Genomic DNA, 20025 nt, shown 5'->3' with positions numbered 1-20025 from the left:
AATACACTTAAAATGACAATAATATATATTAGCTGAATTATTTCTGGGAAAATATATCATCCCAACAAAATAGTTATTGTGGCAGACCTGTTTAAAGCTGCTAGCAGTGAACACATCTGAACTAATGTCCAGCAGCTCTGTTTACAAGTGCTGTCTGAGCCTCGTCCTGAATTATGTAGCGAAATTATGGGCTTAACTGTCACGATAGCGCTGAAAAAAGTGTGTGTGTGTGTGTGTGTGTGTGTGTATGTGTGTGTGTTATGGAAGGAGGCGGATTAAGAGCGATGGGGAAAATCATGCATTATGAGCAGTTGGGAAGTATTTTAGACCTATTATAAACTGCTACGTCTCTGCTTAGCCTATCGGCTTCCAAGATGCAATACGCATCTAAATGAAAATAACGCGCGCGCTTTCACTAATCCCCCTCTATCCTTTTTATCTGCTGGACTGGCCGCACTCACATCACTATGGGACGCTGAGGCAGAGCGAGGACGACATGCTGCAGATATCTGGATAAAGCGCAGGAAGCTGTTTTTCTGAGTTCCTGACTGAGTTTCTGAGGGTCAGCTGCTGAAGAGCAGGAGGGGAATCATGGTGCTCGCGGTTTTTCTGGGGCTTTGGCTGGTTTCAGGGGAGTTCCAGCCGGTGTGGAGCTCCTGTCCCTCTCAGTGTAGCTGTTTCTACCACAGCCTGAGTGATGGATCCAGAGCCAGGTAGGTCAAAAATACACTTAAAAATGCATTCAAAATAAAAGTTACTCTCACTACACAGGGACATGAGTGCTGGACGACATGGGAAAAGTCGTATATCACGATATTTAAATACATTTTTGTACGATATATGATATTTATCACAATGTTTTACATGCAGACAAAATGCATCAGTGGTTATTAAAAACTGCTTTCAGATACTCTTTAAAACTTAGTATTTTTTAAACTCTATTCATTTTCTTGATATGCTGTTCCTAAAAATATTGAACACAATTTGATAAAACATCATCATATTGCCCAGCTCTGCAGTGATATTTTTCTCAGTGCCTCTGCTCTATCTTTTATATTGTGCAGCTTTTTAGTATTCTATTTGTACTTGTGATCATCAATTTAGCAGTAAATAATAATAATAATAATAATAATAATAATAATAATAATGCATGCTTCAAATATTTATCAAAATATGATAAAATATTACATTGCCCAGCTCTTCAGTGATATTACTTAAACAAACAAAACACATTACAGCCTACACTTCTCAGTGCCTATACCTTTTATGATGTGCAATTGTAGTACTGTATTGGTACTTGTGAACATCAATTTTGCAGTAAATAATACAAATAATAATTATTAAAATAAAAAATATAATAATAATAATAAAAATAATTTTAATTTATTATTATTATTATTATTATTATTATTATCTTATTTGACTTTCTTCTTCTAAGTATTATGGATGCACACCTACTTTCTGTATATTTCTGCTTGAGCGATCCACATCATTTTAGACTTAATATCTCAGATCAGGCCCCCATAAACAAATTTACAGTCGTTTTAACTCACACTTGTTATTTGTTGTTTTATTTTAATCTCTTGTTTCTCCTATTGACTCCCATTCATATTCACACACAACCAAGCCACCAAACTTCATAGACTCCCTCGGTGCAGACAACTACACTCTAATCCACACTCCAATCATTCTGACCCACACTTATCTGTTTGTCTGCTTGTTTTCTTATCCTGTTCCACCCATTCAGCTACGCCACCATTCTGAATTTCCTTCAAAGAATGTGCATTTGTAATTAGTGTTGTTACTATTATTTATTATATATTATATTATTTATTATAGTTCATCATTACTTCTTCATGAAGTAAAATCTGATATTGTACTGTCATAAATGCTACACACATTAATTTCTTTAAAAGATTAAAAAAACAGTCTAACACTTTTTTTTGCAGAGAACATAAATGAACTCTTTGTTCTGTATTTGTTTGTCCAGGAGTGTGATTTGTAATGATCCTGAGATTTCACTGGTGCCTGCCAGCTTCCCCGCTGACACCTCCAAACTCAGAATAGAAAAAACAGCCATCAAGAGGATTCCCAGCGAAGCTTTCAACTACCTCTCCAATCTGGAATTTCTGTGGATGTCCTTCAATGTGTTAGCATCCCTAAACACGGACAGTTTCCGCGGTCTGTACAGCCTGGAGGAGCTGAGGCTGGATGGTAATTCCCTCACTACTTTTCCATGGGAATCGTTAATGGACATGCCCAGTCTGAGACTCCTCGACCTGCACAATAACCAGCTGTCCTCTGTCCCACCTGAGGCCACACTGTACATAAAAAACTTAACCTACCTGGACCTGTCCAGCAACAACCTGCTGACATTACCATCTGAAGTCCTGGCTACATGGTTGACAATCAAAGCTGTTCAAGGACTGGAGAGTTCAAAAATGATTCTGGGTGAGCAACTTGACAAACACTTATGAAATATGAAATATTTATTTATTTGTATTCATGAATAAACCAGACTGGATAGGCAGTGAAGTGGAGTGAAATTAAAATGATTTCAAATATATGCTTTTAATTTCCACCTTAAACATAAATGCTATTTAAGAAGTTGTGTTAAATACATATACATGATAAATATTTTAGTCATGTGGAAATGATGTACCCTTTTCAAGCACCTTTCAAGTAATTTTTTTTTTCAAACCATAATTTCTGTGACTTAGTGTAACAGCCTACTCACAGTCCTCATTTGTAAAGTGATTCTAAATCCCATTGCTTTTTTCTGCAGGGCTCCATGACAATCCTTGGCTCTGTGACTGCCGACTCTACGACCTGGTCCAGTTCCAGAAGTTCCCGTCACTCTCCGTGGCCTTTATTGACACCAGACTGAGGTGCGCTGATCCTGAGAGTCTGTCGGGGGTTCTGTTTAGTGATGCAGAGCTGAGACGATGCCAGAGCCCCAGGGTTCATACGGCTGTAGCCCGGGTCAGGAGCGCAGTGGGCAACAACGTGCTGCTGCGTTGTGGCACCATCGGGGTCCCCATCCCTGAGCTGGCCTGGAGGAGAGCAGATGGAAAGCTACTGAATGGGACAGGTGAGTCAGCACTGTGGCGGGCGGCTAAGGCGCATTAGCCAGCGGTACTAATACAACATAATTACACAAAGAGCTGGCTGGAGGCACTCATTTGTAATGAATGTGATTACACAATACTGCTTGCTTGCATTTTATTAAAATTGGCTGGCCTGTGTGCTTAGATGTGTTGTTTTTTTCTGTTTTGCAGTTCAGCAAGAGAACTCTAAAGAGGGAATCGTTTGGTCTATTCTGAGCGTGCCTGCGGTTTCCTTCTACGACTCTGGGAAATACATCTGCAAAGCCACTAATTATGCTGGGAGTGCTGAAGCAGTTATTTCTCTGATCATAAGCGACTCTCCAAAAATGGAAAATCAAACTGCAAATGCAAAGAAAGTCAAAGGAAAGAAGCCGGGCCCTGTTGTGAAGGCAGCTTATCAAGAAAAACTTATTGCCAGATATGTGTCTCCAAGACCCACTCCCGCCTCTGCTCTTGTAGCCCCTGTAGTTTACACTGGCCCTTATCCTGGCATGGACAGTGACAGTATTGCAGACAGTGGGACGAATGTTCAAACAACTGGTCCTGATGGACTCCTAGAAACCAATCTGAGCAATCTCGCAGCAAACACGTCGTCCCTGCAGCAAGACCCTGAGAGAGTGGTCCGCTCCGTCAAAGTAATCGGAGATACAGACTATACAGTGTGTCTTAACTGGCGAGCACCCAAGGCCAAGAACACCACGGCCTTCAGTGTGCTCTACGCTGTGTTTGGAGAGCGGGATATGCGACGAATTAATGTCAGTCCCGGCAACAACCGGATCCTCATCGAGGGCTTGGTTCCAAAAACCAAATACATTGCCTGTGTGTGCGTAAAAGGCCTGATCCCCAAAAAAGAGCAGTGCGTAATCTTCTCAACAGATGCGGCGGCAAGCGCTAATGGGACTCAAAAGCTCATTAATGTAGTTGTAATCACGGTTGCCTGTGTGATAGCCGTGCCTCTGACTGTGATCGTCTGCTGTGGGGCGCTTAAGAGGAAAATCCAGAAATTTCTGGGCAAAAAGTCCAAAGACATTCCGGACTCATACGTGACGTTTGAGACCCTGTCCCCCAGCACCAAGGCTAAAGGTCTGGAGGGGGAATATCTGAACAGACTGAACCCAGAGGAGTCCAACAGACTGCTCTCAGCCAGGTCCAGCCTGGACTCTGAGTCCACCGCTAAGATTGAGGGACAGCCGAACGAATACTTCTGCTGACAATTTCCCTCAGCCACCGCTCCACCACACGGCCTAGGTATCCAGGCTCAGCCCCAGTATCTGAGTGCACACAATCTGTACCAGCAGTACCTCGCTGAGCATTCCTAAATACAAATACAATCTATATATGGATACCTATGGAGTTAGTAACTAAGGACACAATAGGAAGAGTCGTGAGTGGTTCTTCTTTGGATCATCAGCTGTGCTCTTTGTTACTACACTCATGGACTTAGTTTTACGACTAAGCCATACGGCTGGTGGTGGGGTTGTGGCTGAGCAATCCCGGGACTAAACACATACACACATATACACACAGACATATACACATGCACACAAACATGAACTTTACTGACCTTTATTTCAGATATTGATCCATGGTTAAAGGGAAACTGTCATTGACTAAGTGAATTGACTGACTGTATGTAAAGTACTACTGTATATATGTATATACATCCAGAGTACATTAAAAATATATATTCCTTTCATCTTTACATTCCATGTAGTTTAAGCTTTGTAAATACAGTATATTTTAGAACCATCTTTAAATAGATTTCTGAAGTGAACTGATTAATTTGCACTAACTCAAGTAGTTTAATATAATGATACTTTTAGCAGTATTCTAATAATGTTGCTGAATAATAAAACTCTATGAGATTTTTAGATGTGGCAACATTTTTATCTGTATTCAGCTTTTTAGCATAAATGTGACCCATGTCAATGATTTATCCTGACAATTAAACTTTGTTAACTTTGTTTTATACCCCAAACCTCAATGTGTTTCATAATGTAGAAATAAAGATTTTATATGAATGCTTACAGTGTCTGAGTTATTTCAGGATTTGACCTAGAGCTGGGGAATATGTCAATATTTTATTGTACTGTGATAAATTTGTTATTGTGATAAATGATATGCAATTTTGGGAAATACACTGACCAACTGCAAATTTTATTACAAGCATGTAATTACACTTTAATTGGATGACTTTTTTAGAATAAGAAAATGTGATGATAAATATTGTTATTTAATATATATTTACCATGTCGCATGGCCCTAACATGACCTCCAACTGAGTGACCGCGAATGATGACGTAGCAACAAAAACAGCACAGCTTATCTGATCTACTCTCAACATGGCCTTTGCTATTATTCATTATGCTCACAATACTATTCCTGTTCCTGTTTTAAGCAACAAATATACTATTATGTATGTTTTTGGTCAATAAAAAATATATTTTATTTTAAAAGAGCGTAAACAGTGCGTGCTACATTACGAAGCACATCAAGGATTACTGGTAATAGGATTTAGTGGACTGTGCCTGTAGACATGCCCTATACAAAAGCAGAGTGGACGTGATTTTTACGGGACAATGGATACCATTTGTAATGTTCTTGGTTTGGGATTGTTGCTTCTCTCTGTAAAACAGATCAACTCAAATGATGTACAGTGTTTGGCTGGATGTAGCTGCACGACCAGTCGCCAAGGAAGGTTAGTCCTTTTTGCCTTTACTAGACTGATGACTTGTGGCAGAACGCTGTGACTGTTGACCTATTTTCATTTCTATTTATAGAACTAGTTAACTAGTAAAATGTTTAAGTTAGCTGTACAAATTAGAATGTAGAAGCCCCATTTCTGGGTGAAAAGCATTTATTTGCTTAGTAAAATAGTAATATTAAAATAAATTACAAGTAATATAATAAAAAAACAGTGACAATTTTTATTTGTTTTAATTAAAACATTTCTTGAGCTCTCTTTATGCGAGTGTAGTATTAAATATGGTGCTCATCATATCGATGACCGGTTTGGTAAATCAGAGATTAATTATGTTAAATCGGGTGAGTTGATGATGCACTGGCTGTAGATTAATCTGAAACTTGGAATCTTTATTCCTCAAACAAGCTCACAAGACCTCAACTACTTTCCTCAAAGAGAAAAAAAATATGGTACCTTCTTTTAACTGTATTTTTCTTTAATTGTTTCTGTTCTAAAGGAATACAGCATTTATAAGCAGATACAGTATATGATAGGCTGAAAAAATCTATGACAATTGTCTCTTTTAATAGTATATATATAGATTGGATGTTACACAGCAGCCGTTTTATTTATTTATGATTTTCTGTATGTGTCATCTCAAACATTTAAAACAGGTATATATTTCAAAAGCTGGGGGATTAATAAGTAAAAAAAAACACTAGTCATTTTTATTTTTGCTGGAAACCTCACAAAAAAAATCTATTGTTTGGGATAACAATGACATGTTTTTTTTTAGTTTAGCTTCATGGCCAATATTTGTTATGTACATCTAATTAGCAAATAATCTGTGAAAAGCATATTTAAAGTGTAGTCTAAGAAACAACATTGCAGGCTAATGCTGCTGGAAATACTTAGGACACAGGACAAAACCTGCCGTAATTATATGGTAAGCAAAAGTGGTTTACTTAACCCTTTCAGGCATGCACATCATTTCTGTAGTTAACCAACTAGAGCAGATTTGGGTTGTGATTTGTAGGCACATGGTTAAAGGTCATTTCTGAAGTAGTTTCTTTAAAAATGGGTTTTCTTTTTCTTGGGTGAAATATCACCAATAAGGACATAAAATACTAGGCTGGTTAAATAATTAATCTTAGCAGGGCCAGACCTTTGGCATGTTCCAATTCTGTACTTAGTGCTTATACTAGCTTTTGGGTGTGTACGGTGTAGTAAGCATTTGTTTAATAATAACAAGGTGTTTGACTCATTCACGTAGCAGTTATTAAAAATGAGGTTCAGCATAAAAAATAGTGCAACAGCTGTTGGAGAACTTGTGCAGTGATGTTGCCGTAGCAATGCTTCATGGCTTCCTATTAGTAAAAAATGGGTTAGTACATTAATATCTGTGTCTACAACAAAAGATATGCCAACTTGACTGCTGATGCCTCTTTTAGAAGGCAGTGTCACAATTCAGCCTCTGTATCTAAATCAAAAGGAAAAAAATCCTTTATTTTAAATTTTTAACACCCTGACATACCAAGCTAATACAAAGTGATACAAGTTTGTGTGAGAAGGCCATGATGTTATCACATATATCAGCACGGCTAGGTCGGAACTAACTGTTGTATAGACCGTTTCAATGAGGAAAACAATAATAAAGCTACTGCGCATGTCTGTTCCTTCGACGCTTCCGGTGGCGCTATTTTCAACTATACAGCTGTCAAAATGAGAGCGCATATTTCGCAAATCTCCCGAAAACAAAGCAAAAACATATGGTCAGAAAAAAGTAATTAGTCATCAAACCTCTTCTCCTGATCCTTTTGATAAGGATTTAAGAGAGAAGTTTTTTCCTCTGATTTAAAACGCTTGCCAGAGGTAACCTACCCAGATGTGTATCACTACCTCCTTGAAACAGAGCGTGTTTACACCAAAAAGTGGTTTCTGACAGAGACCATCAAGCCTCAAAGGGTTGAAAAATATGTATGTTAAACATTTTCTTCCCAATCTTTTTAGGTCTCTCTTGTGCATGGAAACACCTTTATCGAGGATACCTGAAGATATACCTGAGGATTTCACTAAAATCCGGATTGAGAAATCTCACCTGACTGAAATTCCTAAGAGTGCATTCTCTCGTTATAAATCACTGGAGAATCTCTGGCTAAACTTTAACGATATCACTATAATTAATATAAAGAGTCTAGAGGGGTTAAATAATCTGACTGAGCTCAGGCTGGAGGGGAATAAACTGAGCTCGGTTCCATGGACAGCATTTGAGGACGCACCCAGCCTGAAGATCCTGGACCTGAAGCACAACCGCCTGGATGTTCTGCCTGAACACGCACTGAAATTTCTGCCAGGTCTGACCTACTTAGACTTATCCTTCAATCAGCTTACAGTCATTTCTAAAGACGTGTTCCTGAAGTGGCCTCTGTACGACCGTGTTTTTAAGAGTGCAGAGCGGGAAACTGTGCCAACCAACGTGGTTCTGGCTCTTCACGAGAACCCCTGGCAGTGCGACTGCCGCCTCAGAGGGTTTGTGGAGTTTGTGATGTCACTAAGCCCACCCATCATCCTGATGAACTCCTACCTAAGCTGCAGTGGCCCCGAGTACATGGCGGGAAAATTCTTCCACGAGGTCGAGCTAAAGACTTGCATCAAACCCGTAGCGACTAGTCCGACCACCAACATTAGCATGCCACTAGGGGCAAACGTCACCCTGACGTGCTTCGCAATGGCCAGACCAGAACCAGCTGTCTGGTGGACATATGGTCTTAAGATACTAAGAGGATTTCATGGTAAGGTTTATTCCCGTATCAACACATCAGCATACATTTTCTTTACAGACCAGCAGATATATTTCACTGCAAATTAGGTATTTAATACACAGCATTAAGCAACATGTAGAGATGGTCCTGAGAGGGATTTCTGTACAACCAATCTGAATGTAAATATTCCACTGATGTAGATTTTTCACTGTAATATGACTTCTGCCCTCTGACGCTTCTTGGGAACAATCTTAAGAGGTCAAAACATGTCATTCAATCAGTCATGGAGCACGTTTGGCCCCATCTGAGCTATGTTTAGTCTCATGCTGTGAATTCGCACTTTTAAATGTGCCCAAAAGTACTTGGAACAATGTCTGAGAGAAGATTTTTCAAGTAATTCATTAAACACTGACATTTTAAAGAATGTAAGGAGTCATAAAACTGACCATACTTCATGGCTTTACATACAAAATTGTTGGCCAATGGTGGCAAACATAGGGCCGTGCCCCCCACATAAATATAAATAGGCTTGCCAAACTAATGTAGAATCCATGCTGTTTAGGGTAATGATCTGTCACTGTTTAGTCTAATTTAGTTAAGATTTTTGACAGACCTTTTATTTTTTCATTTTGTCAGGATCACAAACATGTGACATTGTAATTAAAATAATTGAAATTGGGTAACCAAAAGAAAAAAATAAAATAAACTTTTACATCAGAAATATTAAAAACTGTTCCATTTAAGAGAGAGTCAAACTAGACAGCACCAAAGAAAGGAACAGCTTAACCACAGTCCCCTACTCTAATATAATACAGCTAACAAGCTCCGAAACAAACAGAATAAACAGCTAACTACACTAAACCAATAACCAAAATCCATTTGGATGCCCACTTTTTGGAATGTAAATGTTCACCTTTTCTTACCTGTTTTTACCTGTTTTACCTGTCCCCAAAAAATTATTTAAATTTCATAAGAACACAAGCTATGGGATGTACAAGTAAAATTCTCAAACATAGTAAGTCTACCATAAGAAATTTAAAGCCAAACAACATAACTCATAAAAGGTGTGACAGCAGTACTCTCTCTGGCAACCATTGTGGATCCTGCGTTTAAAAGGTTGGCTCCATCCCCAATTACTCCATCCAGGACTCCCATTGAAGGCTTAGATCTGCCTAATTAGGGCAGGTCAGTGGGACTCCTGTGGAGAGAGTGACTAAAAAAACAAAGTACATTTAAATAAATTATTATTTTAAGGTGAAATTTTATGGTCAGACTTTGTAGTATTAGCATATAGGCTGGAGTGGGCCCTTTCCTAAACAGTGAAATAAGCATGTTTAGTTAAATAATCTGCTAATGGTGAATCCTACAGGTTCAAACCAACACTGACATTGTTTATAAGCTATTATTTGTCAGACATTCGGCCGTTGTTCCTCTGGCATGCCGAACTACAAATGGGACAGTGATATTTTAAGAATTTAATATTAGTAGTATTGGATTTACTAGAAAATATTTAATCCAGAATCTAAATCTGTGATTTAAATTTGTGACTAAATGCTGTCTCCTTTCTCCAAAGAACTTCAGACCCGTGTGAATGAAGAGACAGTCAAGTCTGAGCTGATTATTCCATCCCTGCACTTAGCTGATCGTGGAGTGTACACCTGCACAGCCAACAACTTCATCGGCAATTCATCTGTCAGCATTCTGGTGGACGTTAAATCTCTTGACCAGTCAAATCCCCGTTCCCCAGCATATCCTGCTACAGCACCTGAGGAGAATGTTTACATTGATATCCGGATTGCCAAGCAGACGGTATACGGCATCACTATTGAGTGGTATGCTGTGACAGAAAACCCATCAGAGACCTGGTTCAGCATCCACTTCGGCAGATACGACACACCCAAAAAGGAGCTGATCTATATTGGCCCTGGTATCAACACCTACTCAGTTACAGACCTGCTGCCGGCCACTAAGTATGACATCTGTGTCACTCTAAAGAACCAAGCCCCCCGTAACGGTCAGTGCATTGTGTTTGTGACGGGCAGCGACATGAGCGAGATGGAGCAGAGAGAGAAGCTCATTCATATCGTGGTCATTGTGTTAGCTATGGTGCTGGCTGTGCCTGCAGGAATGTATGCCTGCACTACAGACACTAAGTTCCATTGCTTCGATCGTGGATTGGAGACGTGGAGGAACTGGAGGCGGGCAGAGCAAACGCACAGGCCGGATGAGGGGCAGGGGACCTTTGATAGCCTCCAGGGTGCCAGCGATGAAGGCCTCTGCAAAGATTCCAACGAGGGACACAACACTCGCAGAAGATCTGAAGATAAAATCCAGAAAAACAAACCCTCAACACAGCTGTACTGATTTTACATACACTCGTAGACCATAATTTACAATTATGAATGTAGGGCAGGGACGGCTCAGTGGTTAAAGCACTGGGTTATTGATGACTGGGGTGTGGCTTCAATGCCAGGGATTGGGGTTTTAAAACATATGCCCAGCTACCACTGTTGACCTATTAATTAAGCCCCATAACCCGCACTGCTCCCCGGGAGCTGTAGCAAGGCTGTACACCACTCCAGACACATGTGTCCTCTATATACATTATATACATATTTATATATACTATATACTATATACATATTTCTTGTTCATATGAAGTAGTGCACTGACAACAAGGTGTCTCACTCAAACTTCTAAAATGTGCAGATGACTAAGATCTACCTACACTTTTACACAACAATTGCACTGACATGCCAAATGTCATGGGACATGGAAGAAATATCATGTCTCATGTCTTTGTCCATTACCACCAACTGTGGTATAACACCTCACAAATGGTGGAGTTGAGGGTAAAGGTGTTGCCAAAGTTTCCAAAGGGACCCCCTAGATTATACTTCTTGATCAATTTAGATCAGGGGTCGGCAATAGGTGGCCTGCGTGCCAGATGTGGCCCACAAGCATGAAGCATTTGGCCTGTGAGTTTGTTTCAACTATAATGATTGATAATGAAAAAATAAAAAATAAAATGCTTCTCTGGCGAACTTCAGTTTTCAAGCCTCCCCTGTCCCTCCGTCGTGCTCAGCGTGAACTTAGTTATGCCCGTTCTTGTTTTTCTGCCTTTTATTGGGCTGCCTATCTCCTTATAAGTGTTTACCTGCTTTGAGATAAAATGTTCTGAAATTGGGTTCAACAACCCTCTGTGCTGGAGAGCTACTAGTCTGTAGCACTTTATCCTATTCACACTTCATTTTTCAAAACAGATTTTTTTTTGTGGCCTGCCACGTAATAGCTTGGAAAATATCTGGCCTGCGGCTAAACTTAATTGCCAACCCCTGATTTAGATACTGTTATCCCGTGACTTTTGGTATATCTGTGTATTTGTCACAGTCTTACAACATGATCCAGACAGCTTTAATTGTCTCAGGGAACAGACTTTAAGGGTTAAAAATAGACACCGTAATCCTTTTTAAGAAGAACATTAGTTAAATGGTTGTGTTAAATGCGATACTCCTGTAGCTGTGTGCTTTTATTTGTAGTAGTTGGAATTGATGCTTGTAAGGTGACTCAAAAAGAGAAACACAAAAAGAAAATACTTTTTAAGTTAATTAACATTTATTTTGTGTTGTTTTGTCCATCTCTTAATATCTGGCCATTATTAGCTACAAACTGGATGCTGGACTCCACCATCCACATAAAGAATTTAAAATAGCATAGCAGCTTTTCTTTAGTGATGTAAAACCAATTTAAGTACATAAGTTATCTACACCGTCAGTCTACAGTAGTTTAGTCCTGTCCATTCAGTGTTTTAGGGGGCTTCATTGAATAAGATAATACAAGATACAGCAGTACAGAAGACAGGACAGAAGATGTGTCAGAAAATATACTAAATATATATAAAATATATATTCTTTGATGTTAACAAATTAAATCTTCTGGAATATAATCAAGAGGAAGATGAATGATCACAATCAACATTTTTGCACCAAAAGTGGCATAACGTTACCCAAAAGCAGTGTGTAAGACTGGTGGAGGTGAACATGTCAAGATACATTAAAACTAATTAAAAAACAGGATTATTCAGCCATTTCTCATTTTCTGCAAATAAATGCTCTAAATGACAATATTTTTATTTGGAATTTGGGACAAAGGTTGTCTGTAGTTTGTAGAATAAAACAACAATGTCCATTTTACTCAAACATATACCTATAAATAGCAAAATCAGAGAAACTGATTCAGAAAATGAAGTGCTTTCTTAATTTTTTTCCAGAGAAAAGAAATACAATAGAATATAAAAATACCAAAAATATATAAATCTAGAAAAGATTACAGGAAACATGGTGATAGTAAATACATTGTAAATAAATATTAAATAAATGGTGATAATGCACATAGTGACTGTGATTGGTAAAAAGACTCTGCTATACGTGGTTAATTTAGATGCACACAGCAGAGCACTACAGCTATATATTGCACATAATGAATAAATAGTAATAAATACATAAGGAATATATAAAAAGATCTGTGTTATCTTTGGATGAGGCATGATATACAGAATATTTCAGTTTTCAAGGCATAACAACAAATTAAAATGGAGGATGTGTGAATAATTTGAGTGAGATTGAGAGAGATGTGCTATATAATAATTTACAGTAGCAAACATTGAAATATCAGTCACAGATAGTGTATAAATGCACTGTAAAGATAGCCTATATTAAAAATCAGCCTATATGCAGCGGTGAGAGCTCCAGTTGAACATATCTCACGTGTTACAGGTTGTGATACATTTGTTTGATTGCAGTCATCTGGAATTTACGTTGGCGTATGTTGCATGTTTGTTATAGCCAGGGCTTTATTATGCAACAGATTTATTTTAATGCATACAATACGAGCGCACTAGTATAAAAGAAGATTAGGATTTTTGATGCCTGTCCCATATCATCTGGACCCAATAGCTGCCCAAATCCTTAGCTTTTAAAATGGGCACAGGTCTCTGGTGAACTCCTGATGTGCGCTTTGCAACATTCAAATGACGCAGACATGTCTCTTTTTATGTCTCTGAGGCCTGAGACATTGTTGCAGTTTGATTCATCTCCATCATTCTGTTTTATTCTATCTGAGAATAGCAGTACAGTTTATCATGTGAGGCAGTGAATTTAAGTAGAATGTATTTATCAGTGCAGAGGATTTTAGCATTTAGTCTCAGTTTAATCGTTCTGAGAAAGAGAAATAAAACACACTGCACCGACACAAATGATTCACACTTGTAATCTTTACATGTATATAATGTTATGCAGCTGTCTTTGATCATGTATTTTATATTTACATTAAGATTATACACTATGTCAACATGTAGGACAATGTTTTTTTTTTCCTAGCAGGGAGAGGGACAGACAGCACACATCTGCGTCAGACGTCTACGTAATAATGCACACAACCATCTGGCTCAGTGAAACGCAGGGACAGTCATGCCACTGTTCACTTGATTTAATAATAGCTACAAAAGCCATGCGCTACTGATTCTCAGGGTTTGGCTTATTGAAAACCTCAAGCTCCTCCTGTCATGCTCCAATCCACAAAAGCAGGGGAGACAGAAAATTACCTTTTTTATTTTTATTATTTCCAGCATATTTTCTTGACTTTCTTTATACAATGTGTTCCACCTGTACAAAAATATGTTGAGGTGATTTTTAGGGTACATTTTTAGAGAAAGATATTACAGACAAAATGCTGTACATTTTTTGTGCAAAGGTTGTTTTTTATATAGTGAATGTAATATATTTCTGTAAAATCACAGAAAATCACAGAGATGTTTATTTTTTAAGTTAAAAACTCTATTTGACAGAGATATATGTGTATGTGTATTTATGTCATGAAAAATGTAGCAGAATGTGTAATAAAGAATATTTTCACACTTAGTTTTGTTAAAATGGCCAGCTAACAACTGTTAAAGACAAATAAATCATATATTCCACTTTTTTACAAGGTGATTTTAAGTGTGATTTTTAAGAGGATAAAATAGAAAAAAAAAAAAAACATTTTGTTAAAAAATATTTTTTATAGTGAATGTAAAGAATTGTTATTTTCTGGCAGAAAGGGTGCTAGAAAATCTCTCTCTTTTTTTTTTTTTGATGTATAAGATTCACAAATCATTTCAGCTGCTAAATATTACACTATTACCAATAGTAACCTCACAGAGCATTTGCCATTCTTTCGCCTTCGTGTCCAAGTTACTAAAACCATCTGTAAACTGATGTCTTTCCAAGACAAAAGCTCCAATTTAATCCTTACATGACCTTATCCAGCGGTTAGTGGTGCTATGACGTTAACGATAATTTCATGATCTAAACTGTATAACCTCAACCAAAGGTTTCCAGAGAACTACTTGAAGCCCAAAATAAATATGTCCATCTTTGTTTTGAATGCTGTGCTTTTTCTTTTATCCTGGTGCATCAATGCACTTTACAAGTTTGTAATCCTCTCTTAAAAACCTAGTAATCCCACTCACTGCCAACATGGCATAATTCCATGCCATTTGTGCTTTTTCCCTCCAGTGCTGCTTTTACATTGAATTCATAATAGCCTCGCTGGGCAAGTACTTTTGTCCTGCATGGAGTGCTTAATAATAAAAAGGATAGCAATGCTGTATGAATATATTTGGAATATATTTGAATATATTTAGATTAGGTTAGGTAGATTAGGTTGATGTATAGTAGACATACTCACATACTAAAGAATGCAGTGCATTGAAAAATCTGCAAATCAAAAATACCTGCTTTTGCTCCAGCCTCAGTTCTTCATGGCCTCTTTGAGAATCCGGTTCCTTACAACAAGTGCATCACAGGGTTCCTGAAAAAGAGCATGTTCAGCCACATCCCATAGCTGTTGTATTGGGTTCAGATCCAGTTTCTGGGAATGCTCTGAAAGAACAGGAGCTCAAATTGTGCCAAAAACATTCCCACATGACACAATCACACCAGCCTGAGATGTTGACGCAAGACAACCCATCCTATCTGTGGATTTATGCCATTAACACCAAATTCTGACATGCACATGTGCATGCCACAGTTGATATTCACCAGAACAAGCTAAATTTTTTCAGTCTTCAACGCCCAGTTTTGGCTGACAACCAGAGCCTTTTTGCCAGCTCAAACCAGTGGACCATTCTTTATTGACCTTAGAGAGGCTTAGAGGAATCTTCAGCCATCTGTGTACTTAATGTATCTAAAAAAAATGGAATACCATTGAAAATGTGTTACACCTTAGCCCATGTCTGTCTTCTGTTTCTCCCTTATTTTGTCTCTTGTGCTCCTGCCCCTCTGTTTACCTGTCACGTTTCCCAGCCATGTGCTATTGTTGTGTTTGTACCTGTCTCCACCATAGCTCCGCTCCAGCCCTGCCCTAGCTATTAGTGTTCTCACCTGTGTCCTGTCTGTAACCCCGCCCCCTCGTCATCCAAGCCCAGGTGTTTCTCACTCTCCTCCTGTATTTAAGCCCCTCTGTTTGAATGTTCAGTGTCGAGTCTTTTGTATCGTTTGTATCCTTTGTATCTTTTGTATCTTTGTATCCTTGCCGATCGTTGTATCCTTGCCGTTCGTTTGAATCCTCGTCTTCCGTGCACTCTGGTTTTGTGTTCCTAGTTCTAGTTTATCCTTGCCTTGTTTTCTTTGTAGTTTTGTGCGTTACCCAAGTTTTGTTTACTGTTTTATTTTTATCTTGTTTGTTTAATAAATAATATATTGCACTTACGTCCATCCCTCCGTCTCCCGCTCGACCAAAATATGGACGTAGCAAGGTGGCAGGCTACGAGGAAAGCGGACCTCGAGTATCTCCGGTTCCTCGCCGAGCAAATTCGGGGAGATGAACCGCTCCCGGCGCCTCTCCTCGGCTTGGAGCTCGTCAGCCCAGCTCCAGCTAAGCTAGCTATCCTGCTAGCCCCACCGCGCTCTCCAGCCCGGCCGGCTTCCAGCTCTCCAGCCCAGCCGACTTCCAGATCTCAAGCCCGGCCGGCTTCCAGCTCTCAAGCCCAGAAGGTTTCCTGCTCTACAGTCCGGCCGACTACCAGCTCTCAAGCCCGGCCGACTCCCAGCTCTCAAGCCCTGCCGGCTCCCAGCTCTACAGCCCTGCCGGATTCCAGGTTTCCGACTCCTGCTCCAGAAGCAAGCTCCGGTCCGATTTCCACAGCCTCGCCCACTGCTGAATCTGCGGTTCCAGTCCGGATCTTGGCGGCAGCCGCACTCTCAGCTCCGGCCGTCTCTGTTTCAGCGCTGCCCGCGGCTCCGGCCGCCTCTGACTCTGTGCCCGCGGCTCCGGCCGCCTCTGACTCTGTGCCCGCGGCTCCGGCCGCCTCTGACTCTGTGCCCGCGGCTCCGGCCGCCTCTGACTCTGTGCCCGCGGCTCCGGCCGCCTCTGACTCTGTGCCCGCGGCTCCGGCCGCCTCTGACTCTGTACCCGCGGTGCCTGCCGCGCTCACACCAGCAGGATCCACCGCCTCTGTTTCAGCGCTGCCCGCGGCTCCGGCCGCCTCTGACTCTGTGCCCGCTGCCACCCCAGTTCACGTGCCTGGGCTGCCCGGCTCTGCTCCTGTGCCTACTCCCAGGTCACGGGCTCCTAGGATCGCCGCGCCTGCTCAAGCTGCGCCCGCCGCGCCTGCTCAAGCTGCGCCCGCCGCGCCTGCTCAAGCTGCGCCCGCCGCGCCTGCTCAAGCTGCGCCCGCCGCGCCTGCTCAAGCTGCACCCGCCGCGCCTGCTCAAGCTGCACCCGCCGCCCCAGCTCAAGCACCTGCAGCACCCGCTGCCCCAGCTCAAGCACCAGCACCAGCAGCTCCCGCTGCTACAGCTCCAGCTCCAGCACCAGCAGCTCCCGCTGCTACAGCCTCAGCTCCAGCTCCAGCTCCAGCACCAGCAGCTCCCGCTGCTACAGCCTCAGCTCCAGCTCCAGCTCCAGCACCAGCAGCTCCCGCTGCTACAGCCTCAGCTCCAGCTCCAGCACCAGCAGCTCCCGCTGCTACAGCCTCCGCTCCAGCTCCAGCACCAGCAGCTCCCGCTGCTACAGCCTCAGCTCCAGCTCCAGCACCAGCAGCTCCCGCTGCTACAGCCTCCGCTCCAGCTCCAGCACCAGCAGCTCCCGCTGCTACAGCCTCCGCTCCAGCAGCTCCCGCTGCTACAGCCTCAGCTCCAGCACCAGCGCTGCCTGCCACCCATGTGGTACCCACTGCTCCTGACCCTGCACCCGCGGCCTCGTCCGCCTATGACCCTGTACCCGCTCCCAGAACTTTGTTTGCCCCCAGGCCTGCTCCTAGGCCCCCGGATTGTACCCCTAGCACTGTGCCCAGGCTGGCTCCCCTGACTTTGCCACAGACATTTCCTTGGACATTTGCCAGTCCTGGGCACCCTCCTGTGTATCTGGTCCCCGTATCTCTCCCAGTTTTGGTCCCTGTCTCAGTTTGTGTCCCTGTACCTATCTCAGTCTCTGTTTCTGTTCCTGTCCCCGTCACCATGTTCGTGTCCGTCCCTGTAAATGTATTTGTTCCAGTTCCCCTGTCCAGTTTTGTCCAGCCCCCTGTCCAGTCTCAGCCCCGTGTCCAGCCTCCTGTCCAGCCCTGTATCCTGTCCCCTGTCCAGTCCCAGTCTCCGTTCCCTGTTCAGTCTCCATCTCCTGTTCGGTCCCCTGTCCAGTCCCAGTCTCCGTCCCCTGTCCAGTCTCCGTCTCCTGTTCGGTCCCCTGTCCAGTCCCAGTCTCCGTTCCCTGTCCAGTCTCCGTCTCCTGTTCGGTCCCCTGTCCAGTCTCTGTCTCCTGTCCAGTCCCCTGTTCAGCCATGTGTCCTGTCCCCGTCCCAGTCTACATTCCAGTCTCCGTCCCATGTCAAGTTCCCTGCCCGGTCTCCGTCTCCCGTCCAGTTTCCATTCCCTGTCCAGTCCTCTGTCCAGTCTCCGTTCGTGTCCCCTGTCCAGTCCCTGTTCCCTCTCTCTCGGCGCCTCTGGTAGTGGCGCCGTTGAGGGGGGGTTATGTTACACCTTAGCCCATGTCTGTCTTCTGTTTCTCCCTTATTTTGTCTCTTGTGCTCCTGCCCCTCTGTTTTCCTGTCATGTTTCCCAGCCATGTGCTATTGTTGTGTTTGTACCTGTCTCCACCATAGCTCCGCCCCAGCCCTGCCCTAGCTATTAGTGTTCTCACCTGTGTCCTGTCTGTAACCCCGCCCCCTCGTCATCCAAGCCCAGGTGTTTCTCACTCTCCTCCTGTATTTAAGCCCCATCTGTTTGAATGTTCAGTGTCGAGTCTTTTGTATCGTTTGTATCCTTTGTATCTTTTGTATCTTTGTATCCTTGCCGATCGTTGTATCCTTGCCGATCGTTGTATCCTTGCCGTTCGTTTGAATCCTCGTCTTCCGTGCACTCTGGTTTTGTGTTCCTAGTTCTAGTTTATCCTTGCCTTGTTTTCTTTGTAGTTTTGTGCGTTACCCGAGTTTTGTTTACTGTTTTATTTTTATCTTGTTTGTTTAATAAATAATATGTTGCACTTACGTCCATCCCTCCGTCTCCCGCGTAGCAAAATGTATTTTAGGTGTTTATTTATTTTATTGTTGATAATTATGGCTTACAACAAATAAAAACCCAAAAGCCAGAAAATTAGAAATTAGACCAACTGGTATTTTTGGCAGTGTAGGCAGTGTGCCAAGTCCTGCTGGAAAATGTAATCTACATCTGCACTGACTTTGGTTTTGATATAAAACAGTGGATCAACACCAGCAGATGACATGACTCTCCAAACCATCACTGATCATCAGTAAATTTTACATTTCATTTGGAAATCAAGGGATCAGTCTGGAGTCTGGAGGAAGAGTGGAGAGACACACAGTCCAAACTGCTTGAGGTCTAGTGTGAAGTTTCCACAATCAGTGATGGTTTAAAGAGTCATGTCTTCTGCTGGTGTTGATTCACTGTGTTTTATATCAAGTCTAAAGTCAGTGCAGTGTTTTCCCACAAAATCTTACAGCACTTCATGCTTTCCTCTGCTGACAATGTTTATGGAGATACAGATTTCATTTTCCAGCAGGACTTGGCACACTGCCCACACTGCCAAAAGGTACTTAGTTTTTATTGGCTGTAAGCCATAATCATCAACAATAAAATAAATAAACGCTTAAAATAGATCATGGTGTGTAATACATGTATATAATATATGAGTTTTACATTTTGAACCGAATTACTGAAATAAAGTAACTTTTCAATGTTATTCCATATTTTTGAGATGCACTAGTATTGTCCCAAATATATTAACGGCAAATGACTAATTTAACTTTATTTGAGAGTTAGTCAAATCATATAATCTATATTTTGCAAGCAGCTGCAGGTCACACACGCTAGGTCACACAATGCTGCAATTCTTTACTCTACTGCTAGATAGCAATACAGACCTTATGTACAGCTGCATAAACCCATTAAAGCCAAGGCTGAACAGTCATGTCAGTACA

General features: G+C 41.5%; 2 protein-coding genes across 2 annotated transcripts; both read left to right on the top strand.

The window, feature by feature from the left end:
• The first annotated feature begins 337 nt into the window (after nt 1-337).
• Nucleotides 338-5096, top strand: lrit1a (leucine-rich repeat, immunoglobulin-like and transmembrane domains 1a). Its single transcript, XM_015605854.3, has 4 exons — nt 338-713; nt 1991-2451; nt 2786-3091; nt 3279-5096. Exons 1-4 carry the CDS (start codon nt 592-594, stop codon nt 4316-4318), a joined length of 1929 nt encoding a protein of 642 aa, XP_015461340.3. The 5' UTR covers nt 338-591; the 3' UTR covers nt 4319-5096.
• A 547-nt stretch (nt 5097-5643) lies between these two features.
• lrit2 (leucine-rich repeat, immunoglobulin-like and transmembrane domains 2) lies at nt 5644-14367 on the top strand. The gene is made up of 3 exons (XM_007249487.4): nt 5644-5805; nt 7801-8582; nt 10126-14367. Exons 1-3 carry the CDS (start codon nt 5687-5689, stop codon nt 10914-10916), a joined length of 1692 nt encoding a protein of 563 aa, XP_007249549.3. The 5' UTR covers nt 5644-5686; the 3' UTR covers nt 10917-14367.
• Nucleotides 14368-20025: the final 5658 nt, after the last annotated feature.

This window comes from Astyanax mexicanus, chromosome 7 (genome assembly GCF_023375975.1).
Source record: "Astyanax mexicanus isolate ESR-SI-001 chromosome 7, AstMex3_surface, whole genome shotgun sequence".
Lineage (NCBI taxonomy): Eukaryota > Metazoa > Chordata > Actinopteri > Characiformes > Acestrorhamphidae > Astyanax > Astyanax mexicanus.
The sequence above is the reverse complement of the archived record's forward strand: the minus strand, read 5'-3'. Positions and strand labels throughout refer to the sequence as shown.